At 41.6% G+C, this 23,011-nt stretch overlaps 2 protein-coding genes across 3 annotated transcripts; one reads left to right on the plus strand and one right to left on the minus strand.

Annotated features, from left to right (window-relative positions):
- Nucleotides 1-223: 223 nt before the first annotated feature.
- Nucleotides 224-16,137, minus strand: LOC119721017. Of its 2 annotated transcripts, none has more exons than XM_038190881.1 (9): nt 15,662-16,137; nt 4,759-7,109; nt 4,545-4,619; nt 4,006-4,107; nt 3,258-3,399; nt 2,858-2,984; nt 2,418-2,542; nt 2,038-2,127; nt 224-1,663 (listed from the first exon to the last, which is right to left on the minus strand). In XM_038190881.1, the coding sequence occupies exons 1-9, from the start codon at nt 15,741-15,743 to the stop codon at nt 1,569-1,571; spliced, it is 3,189 nt and encodes a 1,062-aa protein (XP_038046809.1). In that variant the 5' UTR covers nt 15,744-16,137; the 3' UTR covers nt 224-1,568. The 2 variants fall into 2 exon arrangements, with proteins under 2 accessions (XP_038046809.1, XP_038046810.1); XM_038190882.1 differs by lacking the exon at nt 15,662-16,137 and adding an exon at nt 8,570-8,764.
- Nucleotides 16,138-17,094: 957 nt separating this feature from the next.
- On the plus strand, nt 17,095-21,924 carry LOC119721020 (phospholysine phosphohistidine inorganic pyrophosphate phosphatase-like). The gene is made up of 7 exons (XM_038190885.1): nt 17,095-17,296; nt 17,875-18,062; nt 18,393-18,549; nt 18,824-18,887; nt 20,019-20,111; nt 20,509-20,600; nt 20,824-21,924. Exons 1-7 carry the CDS (start codon nt 17,127-17,129, stop codon nt 20,918-20,920), a joined length of 861 nt encoding a protein of 286 aa, XP_038046813.1. The 5' UTR covers nt 17,095-17,126; the 3' UTR covers nt 20,921-21,924.
- Nucleotides 21,925-23,011: the final 1,087 nt, after the last annotated feature.

Below are 23,011 nucleotides of genomic sequence, written 5' to 3' on the forward strand. Positions count from 1 at the left end.
ATCTGAAAAGTGGTAATTTTTATGTAACTGAAAAAGTGTTACTGTGGTTGGCATCTTTCTCGTATTTTCTGCTGCGCGAACACATTTTGCGGATCGGGGGTGGGATGGGGTGGGATGGGATGGGTGTCGGATTGGTTCACTGTGGGGTGGAGCTGGCCTGGTACCTGGGAACGACCACGCACACAAACAGCCCATAAAATAAAAGTACTCGAACGAAAACAAATAAGTGATAAATAAGTGATAGAAAAAAAATGTCCAACCATTTATTTCAAATATATTATATATATTTCAAAAACATATACACCGTCCTTATTTAAGAAATATAAACTGTAAACATTAAGGTTGTCTTCTTTAATGTGCCTAATGTTGAACCGAATAAACGTAATATTAATAAACGATGTGTTAGTAGTTACAAAACGTCGAAAACAAAATAGGGGAGAAAAAAAGTTGAACAAAAATCAGAGCTGGTCTAACAAACGAAGATGAAAAAGTTAATGGCTCAACGCTCACCGTTTGCGAGTTAGCCACGCCCCTTAGACAACTCTATAGAATTTTGAACGTTAAGTTTTCTTTGTCTCGGATTTTGCGCGTTCCGCGTCCATTTGTATATCACGTAATTGGACAAGCTGCGTTGACGTCGCGAGAGTCCATTTGTTTGTGGGAAAGTTTATTTACAAATAATTCAAATTAGGTGAGGGCGCGCTTCCTTTAGCTGGTCGTCAGGAAGAAATATCTTTTGCAAATTGTTAAACTCGTTTGTTTGTAAATGGATGTTGGTACCTGCAGTCAAATCCTCTGTGATCAAAACCCAAATCTCTTTCTCAACAGGCGGGTGGCATTTTTTTTCTTCTGCTTGCTAAGCCGAGAAATTCATTGAATAACAAAAATATACACACAGTGTTCGCTGGTACCCATGCTCCATCCAATGACACTGGTGACCGCTAATCCCTACTAAAAACTTGTCAAGGAGATGCAGACTTTGCAAAGTATTGTGGGTAGGTCACTTGTCATGCACAAATGTGTTGACCCGAGTGAACGAAATCCGCCCAATAAGAGATGAAAGAAAATGTTTAGGTGTCACAAGTGCTCGGGTGATAGGTACGAACTCACACACAAAAGTGCTATGGTCAAGGCTTTAAAACTGTAGTTAAAAAAAGAGCTGTGGAAAGACTTCGCACATAATCAAAAGGTCTCTGAAGGTCACAAACGAATCAAAAGTGAACGTTTGTTTTCTTTAGTTTATCACAAAAAAATGTTGTTTCTGCTGTGTTGTTGAAAAACAGATGGTTCCAATTCTAAATAGGCCTACATGTATTGTAATACATTCCCCGCAAGTCATGCTCAAGTCATCGGAAGTCATTCTTAAGTCATCACGAGTCAATTAGAAATCATTCAACCTCAAGTAAGTGACAAGCTATTAAAATTAATCATTGTTAATTCCTGTTACTTGGGACCTAACATGTCATTTTACTGGAAAGTGACACGATTTGAACTCTGCCTTTATGCTGCTTATACATCGAGATAGCACAATATTCTTGGTGGGAATTTGAAAGACATCGATGTTGACGCTAGTTTAGCAGCCGAAGGACCAAGAAGGGGGCGAGTAGTACTGAGAACACGAAAGACCCAACGGTTGTCGTTCGGCTCGAGCCTCCGCTGACATCTGGTAAAGTGGAGAATTGTTGATATACAGGTTAAATAACTTTAAATCAAATGAAATGTACATGTCGATAAACACTTCTGGCATACAGAGGAAATTCATGCACGTGCTTTTATAATACCTGAAAAAACACAGCAAGTTGGTGACGAAGATAAAGAAACAGATATGTCAGAAAAAAAATGGGGGAGTTTAACACAGACGGGGATGGGTGAATTTATAATGCAAGATGTCATGCCGTTTTTCAAACGAAAATATCAGGCCCGTAAGTAATGCAGTGCTTTCTAACAGTTTATGCAAATTTTGTCTTTTGGTAGATTATGTTATAAGGACTGGACTTTGGGGGTTACTCAGATTTGTGTCAAATTAAATTAACCCACCTTTGCATTGGGACGTAGGCGAGTATTCCCCAAGCTCGTCGGAGTTCGCTTTCTGCTTGAACTCCCGATCCATATCATCCAAGCCAGTACCTAAACATTAAAGTGAAACAATTTCGCCTTCAAAAGTTTTTACCTCAATTATGAGCGGACGATTTTGAACTATAACTTGTTGATTTCGTTATGTCAAGGTACCCTCAAATTTCTTGTTGACTTCGTCCTTCCTAACTGTCAATCAAACAGTACGCATTGACCAATCAGATCAGGAATTGTGGTCAGGTGACCACATCAGCTTTCTCAAACTCAGTCACAAGCACTGTGACAATTTTACATAAACCACAGGTGGGTGGGGCTTACTACCAAATCCGGGCGTTCTAACTTACCAATAAAGTAGAACTTTAGCACTGCGCAGTCATTCATTGGGTTATTCTGTGGCTCTTGCGTCGCAACTATTTGCCACATTTCGGCATTCGTCATATGATCGTGCATGGCCTGCCTGAATTTATATCTGTGTTGAAAGAAGTTTGAAAAATGAAGAATTTGATCGTCATGGTTAAACGGGTTTGATTAAATTTAAGGGGGAAATTTCGAATTTAAGAGAAAAGATTGTGTCCTTATTTCCATTCACAAGACTTGTCTTCGTCTGTAGTGTCTAGACTTCACTGATGATTGAATAAGATCAGAGCAACACTTGACCTTACAGGTCATGGCCGCACAAGGATGGCAAAAGAGGACCAAACTATCGATCTCGGAATACAAGTATCGATACTCTGACAGTGGTCTGGACGTACAACATGTGTAAAGAACATATCGATGTACTTACGGATCGAATATTGTGGTGCTCGGATATGACAGGTATTCGGCTCTTCCCGTGCTTGGATCTGGCTCCACGGTACCGCAGGCAAACTGACCAGTGTTTGTTGATATCAAATGAAGGGAAAGGCCCAAAACTAACATACAAAAAAAGAAAGAATTTTCACATATTAAATAATAGACGACTTCTGTCGCTTTCAGTTTTTCAAGATTATTTTTTCAATGATGCTATTTCAGCAAACAGAATATCTTGTTTAGTGAATATAGAAATGAAATTCATATTTATAATCGTGTACAGTATTATTTTTAATAAATTAATTAAATACAATATATAATAATAAATAGATAATAAATATGAAATCATTAAGAGCACCTTCTCAAAGGAAAATTCTTCGTAAAATCTGATGTACCTGAGTCTTGACCGGTGAGTGGCAGGTTGACATCGGTGTAGACGGCGCGTTTGACGGCACTACTCATGTTGCCGTGCTTGCCCGTCAGATCCCCCACCGCACAACGGAGCTGTGATTTCGTATCGCACTGACTGCCATATTCCTGCGAAATGTCAATTTCATTTAAAAGAGGACGTTTTAAAGAGAACGCTTTAAAGAGAAAGTATTAAAGAGAACGTTTTAAAGAGAACGTTTTAAAGAGAGAGTTTTGAAGAGAGCGTTTTAAAGAGAGCGTTTTAAAGAGAACATTTTAAAGAGAACGATTTCAAGAGAACGTTTTAAAGAGAACGTTTTAAGGAATTTTATCGAAACGAAAAACCGAAAAAAGTATAGAACCGGCAAACATGCATTTGTCAATATGCTTGCTCCAAAGTACTAGATTAGAAATTCTTATTTAAAATCAAAACCAGAAACGGCATGTGTACAATTGTATTTAAAAGGGTCATCTGCTGATCAAAACATCTCCAATTCAAATAATTTCTGCAAACAGTAGAAAGATTGCGCTTATTTAAGCCATTCAGTATCTTTACTTGAACGTAAAAACAATATATACAGATTGTTAAAAAAAATATGCAATTTTGGAATAGTGGTCAAATGAAAATCCACATCAAGCGCCTTGATTCACGTTTGTTTATACCTCGAAGTAGCATTGTAACAGCGTCCTCAACTGTACAAAAAAATAACCTATTGCCATTGATTTTTAACTCACCGCAACCATGGACACTTCGTAAGGGTTGAAGATTGATGACGAGTCTAAGCAGGTATCGTCATCTACTTGCCCTGGGTGTAAGTTCCAGTAAAAGGTGTCCTCCTGTCACGACAAACGTGTTTAGTATGACAAAACAAAACCAAATATAATTCATTAATTTCCTAAAGTTGGAAAGGACCATTTTGCAGACACTTAATGTTCACTTCATTTAATTGCGAACTTACTGTCGGTCACTGAGTCCTTATACATTTGTGATAGTGTAACTGTATTTTTGTCAAATTTAGGCCTATATCCCTAAAACGATTTCGCCGATTACCGTTTCGACGGTTATGGTTGCTATCAACCGTACGGTAATTTGTAAAGTGATAAATTTAACTTTGGATTCCAGACGAGTTTGGAAATTAAGGCCTATGTCAGGCATAGTCTTGACCTTTCGAGACACTGGACTTAATGTGATCAAAAGGCAGCCGCTTAGGCCTAAGTAATACATTTATAAACACTACGTTTACGAAGCCAGGAAAGAACTGACTTCCACTAACCTCAGCGACGTTTGACTGCAAACCGAAATCTACGGTCGCGTCTCCCAAGGCCCCTGTGTGATAGCGTGTTTGACTCTGCAATTAAAAATACAAGGAAAAGCTGGTTGACAGACTATTTCTATTACCTATAGCGCCCACAAGTGGCCAGCATCCCCAAACTGAGTTGCTGAGACTCAGCCGAATTTACAATACGTATTGCACATGTTTGACTTACCAGTACAGCATAGCCAGTGTAATCGGAGGTGGTTATGACAGCCTTGGCTTTCATGATGAAGTCGTCTTGGTGTGTTTTACGATGTAATGTCGCGCAAACCCAACGTGACCCGTCAGCGCTCTTGTGGACCACCAGGGATCGTCCGATAATGCTCCGTGGCCCTTCCAGGGCCAGGTTGGTGTCGTAGTAGACGTGATTCCAGGCGTCAGGCGAGTCAGAAAACCCCCCGAATTTGCCGCTCAGGTCGCCCATTTCGTACATGTCTTGCGTGCCGTAGGCGGGCGAGCCGACCACGCCGAAGGGGTTGTAGTGTCCCTGGACCGACGCGGGGCCGCACGGTGCCGAGTCTACGTCCTCGTCTATTGGCAGCAGGTGGACGTGCCATCCACCTGCGAGGCTGCTTAGGCCTTCCACGTTGACGTGTACCTGGACAGGGTCGAAGACGGACTCTTGCTGGAAGGATATGTCCCCAGACACGGGTCCTTCGGACCACAGGTCGGCGGTGGTTTCCGTCGGTGGTACCTCCAGGAGATTGGCGCAGGAAATCCTCGGACTTCCTCCATCGGCAGCGTGGATGACGATGGACCTGCCGGCGATAGAGTGGACACCGCTAAGCGGCAACCCGGTCTCCATGAAGAAGAATTTGCCCGCGCCGAGGTTCATCTGGTTCGTGACGGTAAGCTGGCCGTGTTTCTTGGACAGATCTCCCAGTTCGCACCGCTGGGGGAATTCAGGCGAGCACTCGGTGTAATTTGGACCGAGATCAGCGCCGAAGGGGTTAAAGTGGCCGGCGCAACTGCTGCAGCGACCGTTAGTAGAGATGTAATCATCAGCCACGGATTGTGTATGGATGTGCCAGTCGTGGCCCGTAGTGGTGTCCGAACCGTCTGCGTAGGCCATCTCGACGAAAATACTGGTGTCAGCATAGGGATCGTCGATGGCCTGACTCATCACGATCTTACCAACAGAGGGCGCCTTGAAGACAGCCTTGACAATCTTTCTCTTGGTCGGGTAGCCGATGGCGGCGTACAGCCACCGTTCACCATCAATGTTATGAATCACCAACGATCGGCCAATGATGCTATTTCTTCCAAACAGAGGTAGATTCCAATCCAAATAGGTGTCGTTGAAGTGGTTGAATCCCGTCATGAGGCCGAATTTCCCGCTCAAATCTCCTACCTCGTACTGGTCATGGGTACCGGTGCCCGGAGGCGGTGCAGGCCCGATGCCGTACGGGTTATGATGGCCGGCTACGTTGTCTGGTCCAGCTGGCCAGTCGCTGGCGTAGGTGCGAGGAGGCGGTGGAAGTTCCTGGAGGTGAATACCCGTCCCCAATCCTCGTAGGTTCTCCAGGGCCACTGTGATCTTGCTGGCGTCATAAGGCGACCTCTGACTAAACCTGATGGTCCCAGATACGTTCCTGACGCTGAACAGAGCTTCCACCGATTTGGGTTTTAATTCTAAGACTGGAGAGCAAGCCACAGAATCACCCGCAGCGTCGCTGAACACGAGTGATTTACCCATCACCGAATTTTCACCGGATAACGGCAAGTTGGTGTCGATAAAATAACGCGTCACGACTGAGGGGAGGGGTTCCACAGTGACGTCAGCGAATTTACCGGTAAGGTGTCCAATTGGACAACGGGATGGATCGTCGATCCCACAAGCCATTGCGTCAATTCCTATGGGGTTGTACACATCAGAGCTTGTCTCCGTACACCGAGTCGCCAGGTCCATATCGTGGTTGTAGCCGCTGTTGCTGCTGACCCGCCAAGCATACGTCATCGAGGTCAAGGGATCAGTGACGTCATACAATTCTACCAAAATGGCGGTCTCTGCTTCCGGGTTGTCTCTCTCCTGGCGGAAGGTCACCGTGCCGGCGAAAGGCGCGTCAAATCTCGCCACCGCCGTGATCATCTCGCGAGAGTTGGCTATCATGGCGCAATACTTCTCTTGGGACGATGACTCCTGCAGTACCAGAGTCCTACCCGTGATGCTTTGCGGCCCTTTAAGGCTTATCACTGCGTTCGAGTAACTGGCATTCCAACTCCCACTTTCAGACACTCTGGTGGTGTTCTCCACGGCACTCAGATCCCCTCCGTGTGTATAGACTCCACCGATGAGGGCGTCACCGCAAACTGGCTGCTGCCCGTAGATCATCGGCTTCTCATGGACTGCCCAGGTATAGGTTCCCGGCTCCAGCCCTATCAGGGCAACGTGGATGGTGACGTCTTGGCCAGGACCATCCTCAAAGAAGCTGACCTGACCCGAAGCACCGCGCATGCTGAATGATGCCACGTGAAGATTGGTCTGGTTCGTCTCCCCTGCTGCTCCATGTAGAAAGCATAAATCTGTATCAAAAGAATAGAACGAAAACAAATCTTTTGTATAACTTTTGTATTTTTGTGTGTGAACGAAAAACGCTGCACAAGAGGTCGGGACAGTATTATTACAGCTTATCGCAACAATTGCTGATAGGGCGTCGAAATATTCCTGTGAGAACACGAAATGGTTGAGTCGGAAAAACATAACAGTTATAACTATTACATTTTCAAATGTGTTCTCAGAATTCTACCCCTGCTAGAAAAAAAATATATCAACACGATTAGTCATGTACATTATTAACAAAGGATATCTCACGAAACCCTGTGAACACACTGGCTCACTAAAAGCTGAAGGCTGACAAGTTGAAAGGAATCTAGGTCCTATTGAGATATGGGGAGGGGGTTGCTAGGTAGCAATAGTCTAGGGTGTGTATAGGGACATGGGGGTACCCCCTGTCACAAATCGTGCTGGGTATAGTCTGGTACTATACCAGACATACCAGCAAAGTCATGCCATGGTATGACTATATGCTGAGTCATCTTATGTAACATTTTAGTTCGTTTTGTTTCCGGCTAATTATATTTGAGGAAAATGTGGGTTTATTCTTGTGAAGACAGTACCACCATCACCTTGTACTAAATTGGGGGGGGGGCAGAAAGCTCAACTATACCCTCATAATATGGCAGTTTTTACGGTTCTGTATTTTAAAAGAATTTGTTATACTGTACCACCAGTAGCGTATCCAGCTTTTGATGTGGGGGGGGGGGGGGGGGGGGGGAGAGGGGAACCGCACATTCGCGCCGAAATGTAGACATGTGTTTTTTTCTCCGGACACTTGGCCTCCGTAAAATCAAAAAGTGTGTGTGTGGGGGGGGGGGGTACCTATCTTCCAAATGGGGCGCTCTTCAAAATTGACCATTATTGTGCATACAGGAAAATCTATGCCGATTTTCACGGCGCATTGTAATAGTTTTGGAGCTGTTTTTCTTTGGGGGGGGGCTGATGTCAAAACTCTCTAACCATTTATGGAAATACTTACTGACAAAAGTTTCTTTCCAAAAAATCCGCCGGGGGGGGGGGGGAGTTGCCCCTTTGCCCCCCCCCCCCCGGATCTTGGGGGAACACCCGCCCTCACTTCGTTTTCTCAATTGTATGAACACACGTTTAAAAGACTGCAGTGTCATGAAAGTGTTGTGTATAAATGAGGCTAGGATCAAGTAGCCTACGTAAAGATGTTGCTCTTGCCCAATATGTAGTAGTTCATCTGCCGTTTTCTGACTGATTGTCACACATTATTTAGCCACGGAAAAAAAGATCTTAGAAGATCCACCGTGTGTTAAGACAAACGGTGATCAAGTAAAATTGGTCATCGTTTTCACACAGATTCTCAATTTGAGTCTTGTGGTGCAGGAATTAAAGCAAAATATCCTGCTCTGTCCCGTTAGAATTAACCCTTAATCAACTCACTCTTAATATCTGTACTTACGATATATCAGAAGACCAAGGCCTACAAAATGCTTCATCCTAAGATAAGGTTTGGTATGTACAACTCCTCAGTCTGAACATGAAACTAATTACATCCAAAATTTTAACCAACAATAACGAACAACCGCACAGTGCAACGTGAGTCAGGGACGGTACCGGTTAACATGGACCTATGCCCCCACTGAGTCTAACTGGTAGCTCCTCATATCATTGCAACTGGTCCCGTTTCCACTTGACAGATTTTTCTGAATGGACGATTCGCTAAAGGGCAGATAAGATGAAATCTTTTATTCAGAAAAAAAAAAGTGTCAAAGGATTACCATACGTCGTCCCTGGTACTCTCCTTCCGTCAGTGAGCGCAAAGGATGATGAATTGTTGGGGCATTATCTGTAACTCTCCTCAAAAGAGAGTTAATTCTGATTGCATTCTCCCAAGTGGAGGGTTCATGTTTTTTTCTCAGAACACCAAAACTAATCGGCATGGAGAACAGACAGGACATAAACTCCATGTTTTTTTCTTCTAGTGAAGGGAGCAAGGAAGTTTAAAAGTTGTGACTGCGGTTTAGAAGTCAACATTCCCAATGAACTGAGATTTAAGGTTGTTTGGGGGAAAAACAGACGGGATTTGTTTGTCCAACGGAAAGAGGGGGTTATCCACCCCAACCACCTCCTAAATCTGCCTTATTTTCAACTATTGCTTCTTTGTTTTTTCGGTTGAAAACTACCGAGCAATAATCTTTCACTTAGCCTAAAACATTTCACGCAATTCCCTTGACTTTCCTTTAAAAAAAACACACCTAAGACTAATATGCATATTTCAAAAGTTAATACAAAAGTGATAAGGGTCTAATGCACCCGATTCCAAATTCCATCATGACAACAAATTGCCTTCTGTTTAGCTGATGACAACGTTGCGCGCCAGTCTCTGCCGTCGCCATGGATACCACATGTTGGTTCCCATGGTACTTCAAGGGGTTAATCCCACCTGATACCAACGAGTAGTTTTCCTGAGAGTACTCGATTGTTTTGTCAGGATTTTCCAGACCATTGTAAACACCGTCTGCCCTGATACTCTCAAGACGTCTGAAGAGTTCATTATCAAAAAACACTTCAGACTTTTGCGGGTGAGACTTTATCGCAATGAAAGTTAGCAAACAAAAGCTGTGTCAAAATAGCCTTGGGGTTTAAAGCATTGAAAAAAAAGATCTCAACTAAAGGACAATTTAAAGACGATTGTTGGCCTAGAGTTATAGATGTACAAAATATATTTGTATGCATCAACAGTGAAAGGAATCTTCGCCGAGGGTATTGCGAAATAAGGTTCATGTGGCAATTTGAAGCTAAAATCGACGTCTAGTCTCTCAGTGTAAAAGTAATCGGCATCAAAATTTTCATTTTCCTAATGTCATAATGTGCAGTATTGCGTAGTTTTCAACTGCTATCATGGGCGTCGCGAGGGGGCTGGGGGCAAGGGGGCGATTGCCCCCCCCCCCCCGGATAAGCCCCCAAAAAAGTGGGGGGAAAGGGGAAAAAAGAGAAAAAGATGCGCGAAATCATTATTGTTAACTTAATGGGTTGGGGGGGGCAAATGTCCCTGCCTACCCGCGAAAAAAAAATTATCAATCGGGAAAATGCTGGGAAATATAGGACTTTTGGGGGGGGGGGGGAAATGGGCTGCCCCCTCTAGAAAAAAATCCTGGCGACGCCCATGACTACTATATAAATATAGAGCCAACGGAGTACAAGTTATACGAATGACATATTAACGTAATTGTAATTGAACTTAATTTAAACTTTTTCCATATGTACATACAAGGAAAATGGAAAATGTTTGCCGACCTAACTGTTGTAGGATATGTTATTGTCGGATCTCTTTGCTTATATCAGCTTCTACTTGCCCTTGATCATCAGGTGTAACGGCATCATTTGTCGAATAAACCAACGAGCCGTCATAAACGAATTGACACCTAAAATAATTCTGTGGAACATAAGCTCGTAAAAATAACGACGCAACTGAATTCCCTCCGGCGCATATAAATTCCTACGCCTTCAGTTATGGCGCTGACAGACGGACACCAACGTATAGCCGGTCGTGTTTCGATACTGATCCAATGTTGACACAACATAACGGCTCGTTATTCGGCTGACAGCAGCCGGCCGCCTGGTGATCAGAGTATCGATTACCGACACTCGATAGCGGTATCGACACCGGCGACCCCCACCCAGAGCTGATGACTGTACACATGGACTTTACGAATTGAACTTATTCTGCTCAATAAACGGTATGTATATCATGTGTGTTGTCCAGTTGGGCAAATTATATGAGGGGAAAAAGGCAGTTTGAAATAATGGAAATACCCAAGCTTAAAGTATTTTTGCTCTGATTGACTGGTTCAAATTGCAACCCAAGCATCGTTGCGTGCTTGACGCTACTTTTGTTTACTCCTACCCCAAGTTGTAAGGCATTCTTGGAAGTTTTCGACTCTAAGGTTACTCCCGTCACCCAGAGTCTAAATAACTTTCTCCAAACAGAAACAAGGCAGGTGGCAAAACAAGGTATTCTTGCCACCGTTACGTGGGGGAGAAATGCAGAAGGCTTCCCCAAGTTTGAGTCAAGGCAAGTACGCCAGGTCACTGAATTTTTTTAAAGAGATTCAGACAAGAAAGTCAGACAAGTCCATCGTATACAGGACCGGCCCAACAAACAGTCCGAGACTCAGACAGACAGACAGACAGACAGACAAACATCAGTGGCGCATCCAGGATTTGGCTTGGGACAGGGGCTCACAATATTTTTTTAAATGTTTTTTAGAAGTTTTTTTTTTTTTTCCAAAAATGTTGCCCAAAATTTGTGGCCGCAGAAAAATAATTACTTTTTTGGGGGACGTTGCTGGCGCCATTTACACCCCTATACTACTCGAAAATAGGCCCCATGTCAAATCGTGGGACTAAAAAAAAGGGGGGGGGGCTCCACTTGGGTGCGCCACTGACAAACACGTGATAAATCGACGGCAAAATGCAGATGAAAAACAGATGAGTGGAACAACGAGATAAAAAGAGCGACAAATAGCATTTGCAAAATCTTTCTGAACATAGATCGAGAATGGTGGGGTCGAATTATTATATCCTCTTGCTTTTGGCCAGTTTTTTTATGTCTGTAGTACGAAAGCATTAGATAATAGGAGACACAACGAATGTTCGACTTCCTTTCAAGCCAAATACAGTTTGTATCTGAATGTTTGTGAGTGCACTATGATTTATATCAAAATTAAGAATTAGATAATAAGCAGTGAAAGCATTTGCATGAACGGACAATCATGCTTCAAGATCAAACATAGAAACACCCAAAGAGGGTTTTCACTTTTGTAGAATACGAAATCAACGCGAACGAACTCAACAAACCAGACACACTGGCCAAATCTGATTCGGGTCACACCTGCTGAATCGTGTCTACTCCTTGCTTATTAACGATGGTTGTGTGTAATAAAAAGTGGTGAATTAAACGAGACCTTGGTATGGTTTGAACTTGTAACTCTGGTTTCAACTCTCGGCATGGGGGAATCATGTCAACTAAACTTCATGATTCCAGCTCTCAAACATCCCTAAAAGGTATAAATACTTCCAATACCGAATGCCTTCTTAACTACTGTAGATACCAGCAACTCCACATATAAAAGTACAGTCATGCGCTAAACTTATAAGACAAATGTGTCAAGAAAAGAGAATGAGATTGCATGGCAAAGATACATTATTCAGCTGTGCTGATTGTAAATACGATACCCCATCACACACATCAGCAAAAAACAAACTACCATTAGCGTATAACTAAAATAGTGCTTAGCAACGTTATAAAATGTAAGCAAAAGGCTGTTGAGAACCAGCCACAATAAGTAACACACAGTTGAACTTTTTTTCTTCCTTTTTGGTCAGTAAATATCTGTGAGTTGCAACTCCGTCCCTGCTGTATGGTTTAAGAAGCATTAGAAAACAACCCGTCTTTGCCCAACAGCTGAGTGTGCGCTCAATTCAAGCATGGTTCAAGCATGGTGGAATCATCTCATAATCCCATGGTTAAACTAGTTTCTCATCCTCTGTGAACACAATGTGGGCACAAATCTCTTTTGTTTAAATGAAAACAATATTATCGCCTAGATTTAGTTATTTTTTCATGACATGCTCCTCAGCAGTTGTGTACCTGCGGCAGTCTTTTTTCCGGGACCCACAGACCCTATTCGAGGGGCTCTCTATCTGCCGAGCTCTCGGCCCAGCTCTCGGCAGAGAGCCTCACACTATGGGGTTATCAGCTTCAATTCAAGAAATCGGAAGTCCCAATTTCGGGAAACAGTTTGATACTGTCGCAGTTTTAGTTTCTGTTTGTGCGCAAAGGTCTAGCCTACATTGTACCTTGCACTGTGGTATTAGAATGCAAATTGTGTGGTTGAGTTTTTTTGAAAAGATAGGGTGATGATTTTTAGAGGTTTTTAAAGATAAAACTCAAATTACACGTTCCGAATTGTTATTATTTTTATTTAAGAGCGTGTACTTGATAATTGTGACATCAACTACGCGTTTAAAATAAAAAACTTCATCAATATAGAGCGTGTAGGCCTACTTGATGATTTTTACACCAACTATACATTTTCCAAATTAGAAAACCTTTATTTTGAAACGTGTAGATAATAATTTTGACTCTAACTACACGTTCCAAATTAGAGATGTAATTAGTGTATGATTATTACATCAACTACATGTTCCATATTTAAAATATATACATACATTTTGGCACGTTTAGTTGGTGATCTGAACTTCAGAATCTGAAAATTATATTATTTTGACATTTACTGGTTTGTTTAAAAACCTGTCGTTAATGGTGTGTCTGACTGGATTGTCATTTTGGGGGGACAAATTCCATCGAGAAACTTCTGTTTTATTTCTTCACAATTTTACACATCGGGGAATCCTGTAACTCAGAGGGAAACTTTAAATGAGCACTCTGGAATCAAAATACCCCGAGGGAAATTTCCAAAAATGGAAAGAATGAATCTTAAGGTGTTATGGTACACACTATGGGGTGTATAGTTGTAATGACATCGTTCAATATGTCTAACGTAGACCAGGTGGTTGAAATTAGAGTAGTAAGGCCTAAGGGTGTATACTGTTTCTTTATAAGAGAAACTGTTATGGTTTACGCATTTAAACCTTGTGAAATTGTTAATTCAATGTTGGCAAATCAAAGCAATGAAACAACTGATTGCACGCTTGTACAAAAAAAAATTCAAAAGCTAACATAATGTATAGGAAGTGTTTGTACTTGTTAAAGGGAATATACAACATTTGCAAACATCGAAAAATAAAACTACCAAGTTTTTGCGAAATACCTTAATAGGATGTTGGTAAATGACAGTCTAAAGCATCCTGTAAAATTATGGCACCTGGTATACTGTCATTTTCAAGAAAAGTGGTATTTTTGTATCAATTTCCAACGCTGATCGGCCGATCAGCGTTGGAAACAACTGGCTTTTTTTTCAAATACTGGCCCCAATTGACCATTGCACTTGTTTGCAATCGATTACAAACCTATGAACGGGTACGAGCCAGCTAGACTGGATCCGTGACCTTACAATTCCCCAATGTATGTAAACTGCTCTGTTTCTTCTTATATGGAGTCAGGGAACCAGACTACAGGAAAATGATCGTTTTTCTTGGTTTTATAGCATTTTCGAACCCAAAACCTCCAAAAAGTCAGTGTAACTATATTTGCTTTATATTTCCAACCCCCCAATTCCATCCATTTCTGAAAATTACAGCAAAAGCAAATGATGTATATTCCCTTTAATGGCGTGACAGAAGAAAAAATCTTCATTGGGTCTACCAAAACCTATAATACTGCGAAATACATCAACGTTCAAATGCAGGACATAACAGAGGATCGATGGATATGATAGTGAACGGACTGCAAGCCCCGGTCAAGTCTATAAAGACCTAGTATTACCGAGGTAGTTGCCTTCAATGATAATTAGTGAATACTTAAATCAATACCACACAAAAATGGCTCCGTATACATGCAATGCATCCCGACCCCGATTTTTTTTTTACAACCAAACTCGGGTCACAGTAATGATTAAAACAGCTTTCCTGTTTTTGTTTTTCCCCATGTTGACATAGTTTTTCACCGAACCCTGACCTCATGAACAGACCAGAGGCAGCATCCGTTTCCAGCATATTACGTGTAAGATAACAGTAACCACTGCCTCCCAATGAGGAAACGACCTCCCTAACTTATCCGCAATTAATCCATGTGCACAGTGTGTGAGTGACGGCATACGACAACAAAAGGTGGTGTTTGTTGGAATATCCAAATTTATTTTAATATGTACCACGATGTAAGAGACATTGCAGAGGTTATCTGCCGTTAATGTGGAATTTTCAGTAAAATCTTAAGGAGCAGTAAAACATCTTTAAGTAAGTGTTGAATCCCGTCATTGCATTCATAAGCATTTGATACTGAAATCAAGTTGAGAAAACAAATATTTGGATAAATTTCGACAGGACTTCTTCAATTGTAAATCCGAATCACAGTTCATTGCCCTCGAAGACACTTACACTTAAAAGTTGATAAGATACCCTTATTAGCATTCCGTTTATTTTTAATGACGCAACATGTTTGACTTTCAGGACAATAGTAGACCCCACGTAGGCCTACATCACATCCCATTATCATGAAAAGCTTTCTTTTCAAAATATTTCCTTGTATTGTGCGACTCGAGCAAAGCCCACATCCACTAATTTCCGGGTCTTTAGATAACGTGCTTATTTGTAACGGATGCTTTTTATTGTGAGAGAATAACACGTGTTTACGCAATCACAGGTGACCCACTTTCTTTTCGTATTCTCAACCCCGTATTGTTACTTCATCTGAACAGCGGGGAGGTTTTTCACGGGGGGGGGGGGGGGGGAGTGGGCTTTAGACGAGGGAGGGAATCAAGGGTTCCCACGTAAGAAGAAAAAAAATCTTGTGTATAACATTAACAATAAGCGTTAGCCCCTTCAACTTTGCCCTCTAAATAATTTATCAATTTTTTTTTAAACTTACAAACTGCAAGAAGTAAACGGCAGAAGACTCGACACATCTTGCCGGAATGCTTAACCGAACTTGATGCCACTCCAGTCGGCATGGTTCACACGGCAATCAACACCTCACTTGAGCTCCAAAAATCACCAAATCCTCTGCCAAGACAAAGTCCACGGTAGCTGGCCAACCTACCGGCCGCTGTCACCGTCAGATGCCGTCTTTATGACGCTATGCACCGGTGCACAGTGCAGTCGTTTTCACCGCTCAACCAGAAGTTGATCAGTAAGATTTGAAGTTAATCGCCCGGACTGAATCGGATTTTACGTACTCCAGCCTACCAGCACATTCATTGAAGCGGGTTGGTATTGTCCAAATGATCCTTGGTCGGACAATAATCCACAAAAACAGTTCATTCTTGCCGAGCGATAAACCCTAGTTTTTGTTAACAAGTTGTTGTGTAACCATGCACTCACTCTATGACACCATCAATGCATGCAATGACTGGTGTAAATGTTGTGCTGGTAGCAATATAGATTTGAATATTCATGATGGGCGGAGCTATAACGATGCAGTTGTTTTTTATTGGCTAATGCGTTGACTAATGTCAGGCTTTTACAAACTTGCAGCGAATCAGTGACGGTCATGGCCGCGATTCAGTATCTTGACGTAGTTCTGTATGATTGAAGGCCTGTTATTTACTTCAAGGAAAATGCCAATGATAATGCAGGTTTGAGATTAAAGAGTGTTTGCAAGGCCAAGGATTATCAGGAAACGGAATTGACTGGTTCCCGATTGTTTTTCTAAGCCGATAAAAAAAAATTCTAACGACATTTAAAGGGAAAATGGAACAGTGAAACACTAGAATGTGTGGTAGGCGTATGGGTATTTCTAAAGCACATCGTTAGGCCTACATCCGACAAACTTTGATGGCCGAATTTGCACCTTTAACCAACCAAGGAAACGAATGTAATGTACATGTACATGTACATTATTGTGGTTTATGTTTTCCAGATGTTAAACTCACCAATAGGCAACTCAAACCGGATCTCACTCGCTTTGGGGAAAAAACCCGCCAACAGTCGGACGGTTAACCAGATCTGTTTATTCCGCTAGGGTTAAACGATGCCAAATCTTTTTCACTGCTAGTAGTTGATTATTCTGTGCTAAATGATCGGTTTATTAGGTAGCAAAACAAAATTTCATCCGTGAGGAAACCTTTCCATCGACTCTGTTCATTTTTTAAAATATAATAATAATATAAACCAACTCTTATACTTGTCTGGATTTTTCATTGATTGACAGTGCGATATTTCACTGCTTGAAAATGAAATCGTATATAATCGTGGCAGATTGGGAAATTTTCTAAACAATCACTTCTTCGAAAAGGGGGCGTGGAAGCCGGCTGGCCACGGGCAGTCAAACGTATATGGCGCCCTCAAGAGTTATGATAAAAAAATAACACAGACAACATGATCCGTATGGGTGTATGCGACGATGTGTAACTCATAAGTTAATAATTAAATTAATTATGACAAGTAGGGGAGATGATTGGAGCTCTAATTTGCAGGGAGTGCTGCTTGATATCTCAGGTGTCTTATATGACAGCGGGGAGGGCGATGGAACTCCGATAGCTGGGTCAATTGATGCAGTCAAAAGGTGTGTTTACTAAATTACTACTGACTACTGAGTACTGTAGTTTTACACACATGACACAGTCTTAATTTTGCGTAGCTCGTAGGGCGCGCGGCCTGCCAGCTGTGCATTTACTAGCGATTGTGTAGTTACGAGCTCCTCTTTACAAGTTTCGATCGAATTAGATGGAGTCAAGGGTGATTTTCTATCATTCGAAAATGACCTTTCCAAGCTAAAGTTGACTTCTCTCAATTCCTATGCCACTTTTTTTTGTAATTTTGAACAGTTTCTTGCGGTAGAAATTACGATTTTCTTACGCGGTTTACGATTAAGATGCCATGCGATTCAGCGCGCCTTTCGCATTCACATTACATCGCGGGGGGGGGGGGGGGGTTCATTTGATAGGCGAATTAGTCCTTATTCAAACAGCAGTGAAAAACATCATGAACATGTCGTTTCTTTGGTAAACTTGTAAAAAAAAATATACAAACTAGGCCTACGCTACAAACAGCTCTCTAAACATGATAAATTACATTTGAAATTCTGTATGACAACTGAACATGGAATACTCCCTTTTCAATCACCAATATTTGTGTACTTAGATTGAAGTCATCAGGATTGAAGGTTAGGTTCTGCACCAATGAGTCACAGTGTACCCGCCAGTATCTCGTAGACAAGCTCAGACGTCTTGGCTTCGACATCAACCTTAACGAGGTCTTCTCCCCTGCACCAGCAGCCTGCCAGCTGGTCCGAGAGAGGAAGCTACACCCATATCTACTCGTCCATCCAGGTTGGTCTGATTCAGCCCTGTACTTGGTACTTGGTTGTTATCCTCCAGAACTCCTCGAGGAAGTCTAACTAAGAGGCTCCCTCCTTGTGTTGAGGAAATTGGATCCCAGCCTCTTGTACCTCAAATGGGACGTTATTTATACCCCTACGCATCAGACGATTTTGGAATAATTCAAGAAGGTCCTTGCAAGAATGGCTTTTGAAGCAGGGATAAATTCCTTGAACACTCAAGTAATTCCCTCAAAACTTGTATAAATCAAACCCATTTTCGGTTTTGGTAGTGACCCTTGTTTGACCACAGTTCCTTGATCACAGCTCCGTCTGTTTCCAGATGCCGTGCCAGACTTCTCTGAGTTTGACCTGGAGTTGACCCCGGACTGCGTTGTGATTGGAGATGCTGCCGTCAGCTTCACCTACGAGAGATTGAACGCGGCGTTCCGCGTGCTGATTGGCCAAGAGAACCCAGTGTTGATCTCCATGGGAAAGGGGTTGGTTGCATATCCGGATTTTCAAAAACTGACAAAATTTAATCCAACATCATCTTTTTCCTATTCCTAATTGTATCTGTTATCCTATTCCTAATCCTATTCCAATTCCTAATCCTATTCCAATTCCTAATCCTAGTCCTAATCTTACCTACTGCTCTATGCAAAGGAACAAGCGAAACTACACAAGGTAATCCCCCCCCCCCATCCCCATATCCTCAAACAACTCTTCTTTTCTAGCGTTTTTTAAAAACCATCTCGTGTTTGATTTTCAAAGGCGGTACTATAAGGAAACAGATGGCTTGATGATGGATGTTGGTTGCTTCATGGCAGCGCTAGAGGTGAGCTCCTTAAGTCTTCACTTCTTCAGTCATCCAAAAATATCATGTAAAAATATTGGGGGGGGGGGGGGATATGGGGTCTGTGGGGGAAGGAGAGGGCTAAAGACTGCACAGGAGCAGTACAAGACATTCGGTTGCCTACTTACAAGACCTGATGAAGTGCCGTGGCCTCGTGGTCTGGAGTATCGAACTCATGGTCTGCGGGTAATTCTGCAGGTTGTGGGATCGAGTCCAGCCTGGGGTCATGGTGCGTGTGCCCTTGGGCAAGGCACTTTGTCACTCATTGCTTCTCTCCACCCAGGAGTAAATGGGTACCTGTGAGGGCAGAGATGGTTATTGTGATTGATTTAGCTGCTTTGCACCGAAATGGCAGCATGGAGCTGTATACTCCCCAGGGAGCTGAGAATGTCTTTGGAATGCTTCATTGGCCCAATGATCAGGGGTAATAATAATGGATAGGTGCACTTAACAAACAAACACTACTTCTACCTAAAGTCCAAGGAAACATGTCGCACACTGATGTACTTGTATGGCAGACTGCAAACCACAAGTTTTCATCAGGATGTGCCCATACCTGTATTGTCTTCGCAGTAAAAACACCTGAACAATAGCAATTGAATGGGTACTTGTTCACAGCGTTTGTGGCTACCTATAAAAAAATAAATTGTAATGCTTATATAGCACTTTCCATCGTATCAACAATCTCAAAGCGCTTTACAATTATTCCCCCATTCATCAGGCCGCGAGACCAAGCGGCAGCCGATATCAGCACACATTCGGTCCTCTACCCTGGCAGGTACCCATTTATACTCCTGGGTGGAGAGAGGCACTTGTAGTAAAGTGTCTTGCCCAAGGGCACAAACACCATGTCCCTGGCATGGGTACAGCACTGGTGGGGAGAGAGATGCAAGTAGAGACAAAGTACCTTGCCTGACAAACACTTCCCATCCCTAGGCTGGGCTCGAACCCACAACCCCCAGATCTTGAGTTCAGTGATACAGATCATGAGGCTACAAAACTCTACTTCTATAGGACTTTCCCGTCTCCATTTCTCAATGAAACAAGGTTACCGATAAGATTTTGATTTTGAAGAGGTTTTTCCAACATGTCTTTGATTCCTGAACTTGGCAGTATGCAGCGGGCTGTAAGGCTGAAGTTGTTGGCAAACCTGCAAAGGGATTCTTTCTTGGTGCGGTCAAAGACATGGGAATTCAACCCCAACATGTAAGTCAATCAGATAAACTAGAGGTACTTGGTGAAAGTGTTTACAGTACATTTGTTCATTAGTCAAAACAGATTGTATTTTGGTCATTTAGCCACTTACGTGCTGAAATCATGTACAGTGCATTTTTTTTACTAGCCTAATTCAGAGGTCCTTAATTTTTGGCAGATGACACTTGATCTTGATATTTAAATATTGAGTGTTGCACTTTGACCCATCTTTGCTTAGGTGGAATACAATCAAACGACCTGCTGCTTTGCTAATGCCGATGCCTTACGTGCTCGACCTCGGAGCTTGCCAGGGTTGGCTGGCTGTTTTAAAATTGATAATACTGATATGTAACTGTGGCTGCAGTAAGTGATTCGTATGATGAAATTGTGCCGTTTCCTTTAATTTCAGGCTGTTATGATTGGCGATGACCTTGTTAATGACATAGGAGGAGCCCAGAGCTGTGGCATCAAGGGTGTCCAAGTCAGAACGGGAAAATTCAGGTATGGTTAGGAGTGCAAAGGAGTTACATCAAGGAGAGGGTGTGGTGATTAGTGTAAAGGGGGCATTTAGTTATTGTGAGATTTTGGAGATCATTAAATTAATTTTAACACAATTATAATACTGAATCATTTTAAAGAGCACATTTGGAAAACTAACACGATCCCAAAGCACTATTATAAATTTTGTTTAAAACTATCTTAGTACGTTTGTTCCTGTGCACAGACCATCAGACGAGAGTCATCCGACTGTCAAACCAGATGGGTTTGTGGATAACCTGGCCCAGGCTGTAGATTTCCTTCTGAAAGACCACGCCCAGTGATGCCACGCCCAAAGAATGGACATGCCCAAACAAGGGACACGCCCATCGGCCACACCCGGAAGAAACTGTAAGGAGCGCGACTCTGCACACAGTGGGCCAATATACAGTATTAGACAGTATTGAGCATTAAACTGAGGTCTTGCCATGATGACTGATAGCCAGGCAAATGATTCCAATCCCAACCGCAGACCTTTTCACAACTTGCAGGATTTTACACAGATACGTATCACAGCACTGAAATTGATTAAGGCAAGGAACTTGGTCACAGTGTCCAAAAAAATTGTTTAACTTGGGCTCTCGGATTCTTGTAATTTTTCTTTTCAAGTTAAAAAAGAAACTTGATTTTCAGATGGTTTAGGGTTAATGGTGTGGACTTCTGAATTAACTGCATGTAACTCTTGGGTTTGAACCTTAACAAAACAGTATTGTGAAATGTTATTTTTTTAGCAAAAGACTATCAGAAAACGTGCATTATTTATAGTGCTCATTGTGTTATATTGAAAAGGGCAAACACATGTAAAAATTGAAAAGCTGAGGAAATTGTTTGATTACTTAGTAAATATCAATTTTCAGTGATGCAATACTTTTATTACGTATTGTGAATTACCTGTGGTGAAAGTTAGAATATTAAAATTAAGACGAGGCAAAACCAATTAAAGGAATTGCACACACGCCACTGGTTTTGGAATGATGAAAATAGTTTTTATTTAATAGATGCATTCAATAAATTGGTTCATTAATTAATTAAATCAAAAACTACAGTCTTTTGTTTATAAGCAATACCTACAGTAAATTCGTTTGTACTTTAAACACTCTTGTCGAATGATGTAGTTTGTTTAAACGTCTCTTTACTTTCTACGGTGTCACAGGTCAAGTCAAACGGGTGTAAACATGAACACGTATCATCTAAATTTAAACAAAATATTAACAAACGGGCAACTTGGTTAATACATCTCAATTAATAAACATCAAAGTCCTAGCAATTAAATCTTTTTGTTTAATTTGTTTCCCCTTTGACTTTGCATCCTTTTCATTTTTTGTACAACTTAAAACATTTTTTGCAATGTTTACAAAAACAGTAAAAACAGGTTTTATTTTTTTTTGATGGATCAACCATTGACAATTGGACTAACAGTTTATAACATTAATGTGCTTTGCGTCATCAAACAAAAAAAAAATGCAAAAGAAAGAAAAGTATTCATAATAAAAATTGAATTAATTACATCCATTTAGAAATTTATTTGATGTTCCAAAGTCTTCCAAATGAGAAATTCCTTTTTCGTAAAATTGAATACATCTACACATTGACAACGGAAAATAAAAGAAGTCGTCCTTCCTTGTCAAAACCCTTTGTTCTGGACAGTGTTATCACTGTTTAAACCTCCGGCATTTTTTCCCTATACGTAGTTAAAAAAAAAAAATGCTTTGCATACGGGAATTTTAACAGACATCTAAACCACCCAGAAGAGAAACAAACTCACGAAATATCGTAACATTGTCGACATATCTTACAATGATTCATACTTCAATATAATTTTTTTCGCAAATGCTAAAAGAAAGAAAATGAATAAATCTTAATTTTTTCCCCCTGGAAATAAAGCCTACATGCATTCGTTTGTTCACAATAATGTACATCTACTCGTCTCCAGTGGGCTGTGACAACCAACAACCTTTTGAATTATTCTTTTACAAGCTCAGCCTAAATCATCACAGATGCCCACCTCAAAAGCACACACACGTTTTGGATAAGAAATCTTTTTAAGTATATAGATGAAACTTTGGTTCTCTTCTTCAGTTTTACCCGCAACTTTCAGCTCTTCTAATTTACCGTATGAAATGTGAAAACTGTTGAATCTGAGGCTTCTATAAAGTGGACAAAATATCTGGACACAAATATACACTGTATTCAGTGATGCAGGCATTCCAAGTGTTCACCACTTAATTTGTAAAGCCATTTTGTGTCCAACTTTTCATCCTGGTACCCGCCATTTCGAGTCCAACTTTTTAGGCTGGTACCCGCCATTTCGAGTCCAACTTTTCAGGCTGGGACCCGCCATTTCGAGTTCAACTTTAGTCCTGGTAACTGTCATT

Source organism: Patiria miniata, unplaced genomic scaffold, assembly GCF_015706575.1.
Source record: "Patiria miniata isolate m_02_andy unplaced genomic scaffold, ASM1570657v1 HiC_scaffold_9, whole genome shotgun sequence".
Lineage (NCBI taxonomy): Eukaryota > Metazoa > Echinodermata > Asteroidea > Valvatida > Asterinidae > Patiria > Patiria miniata.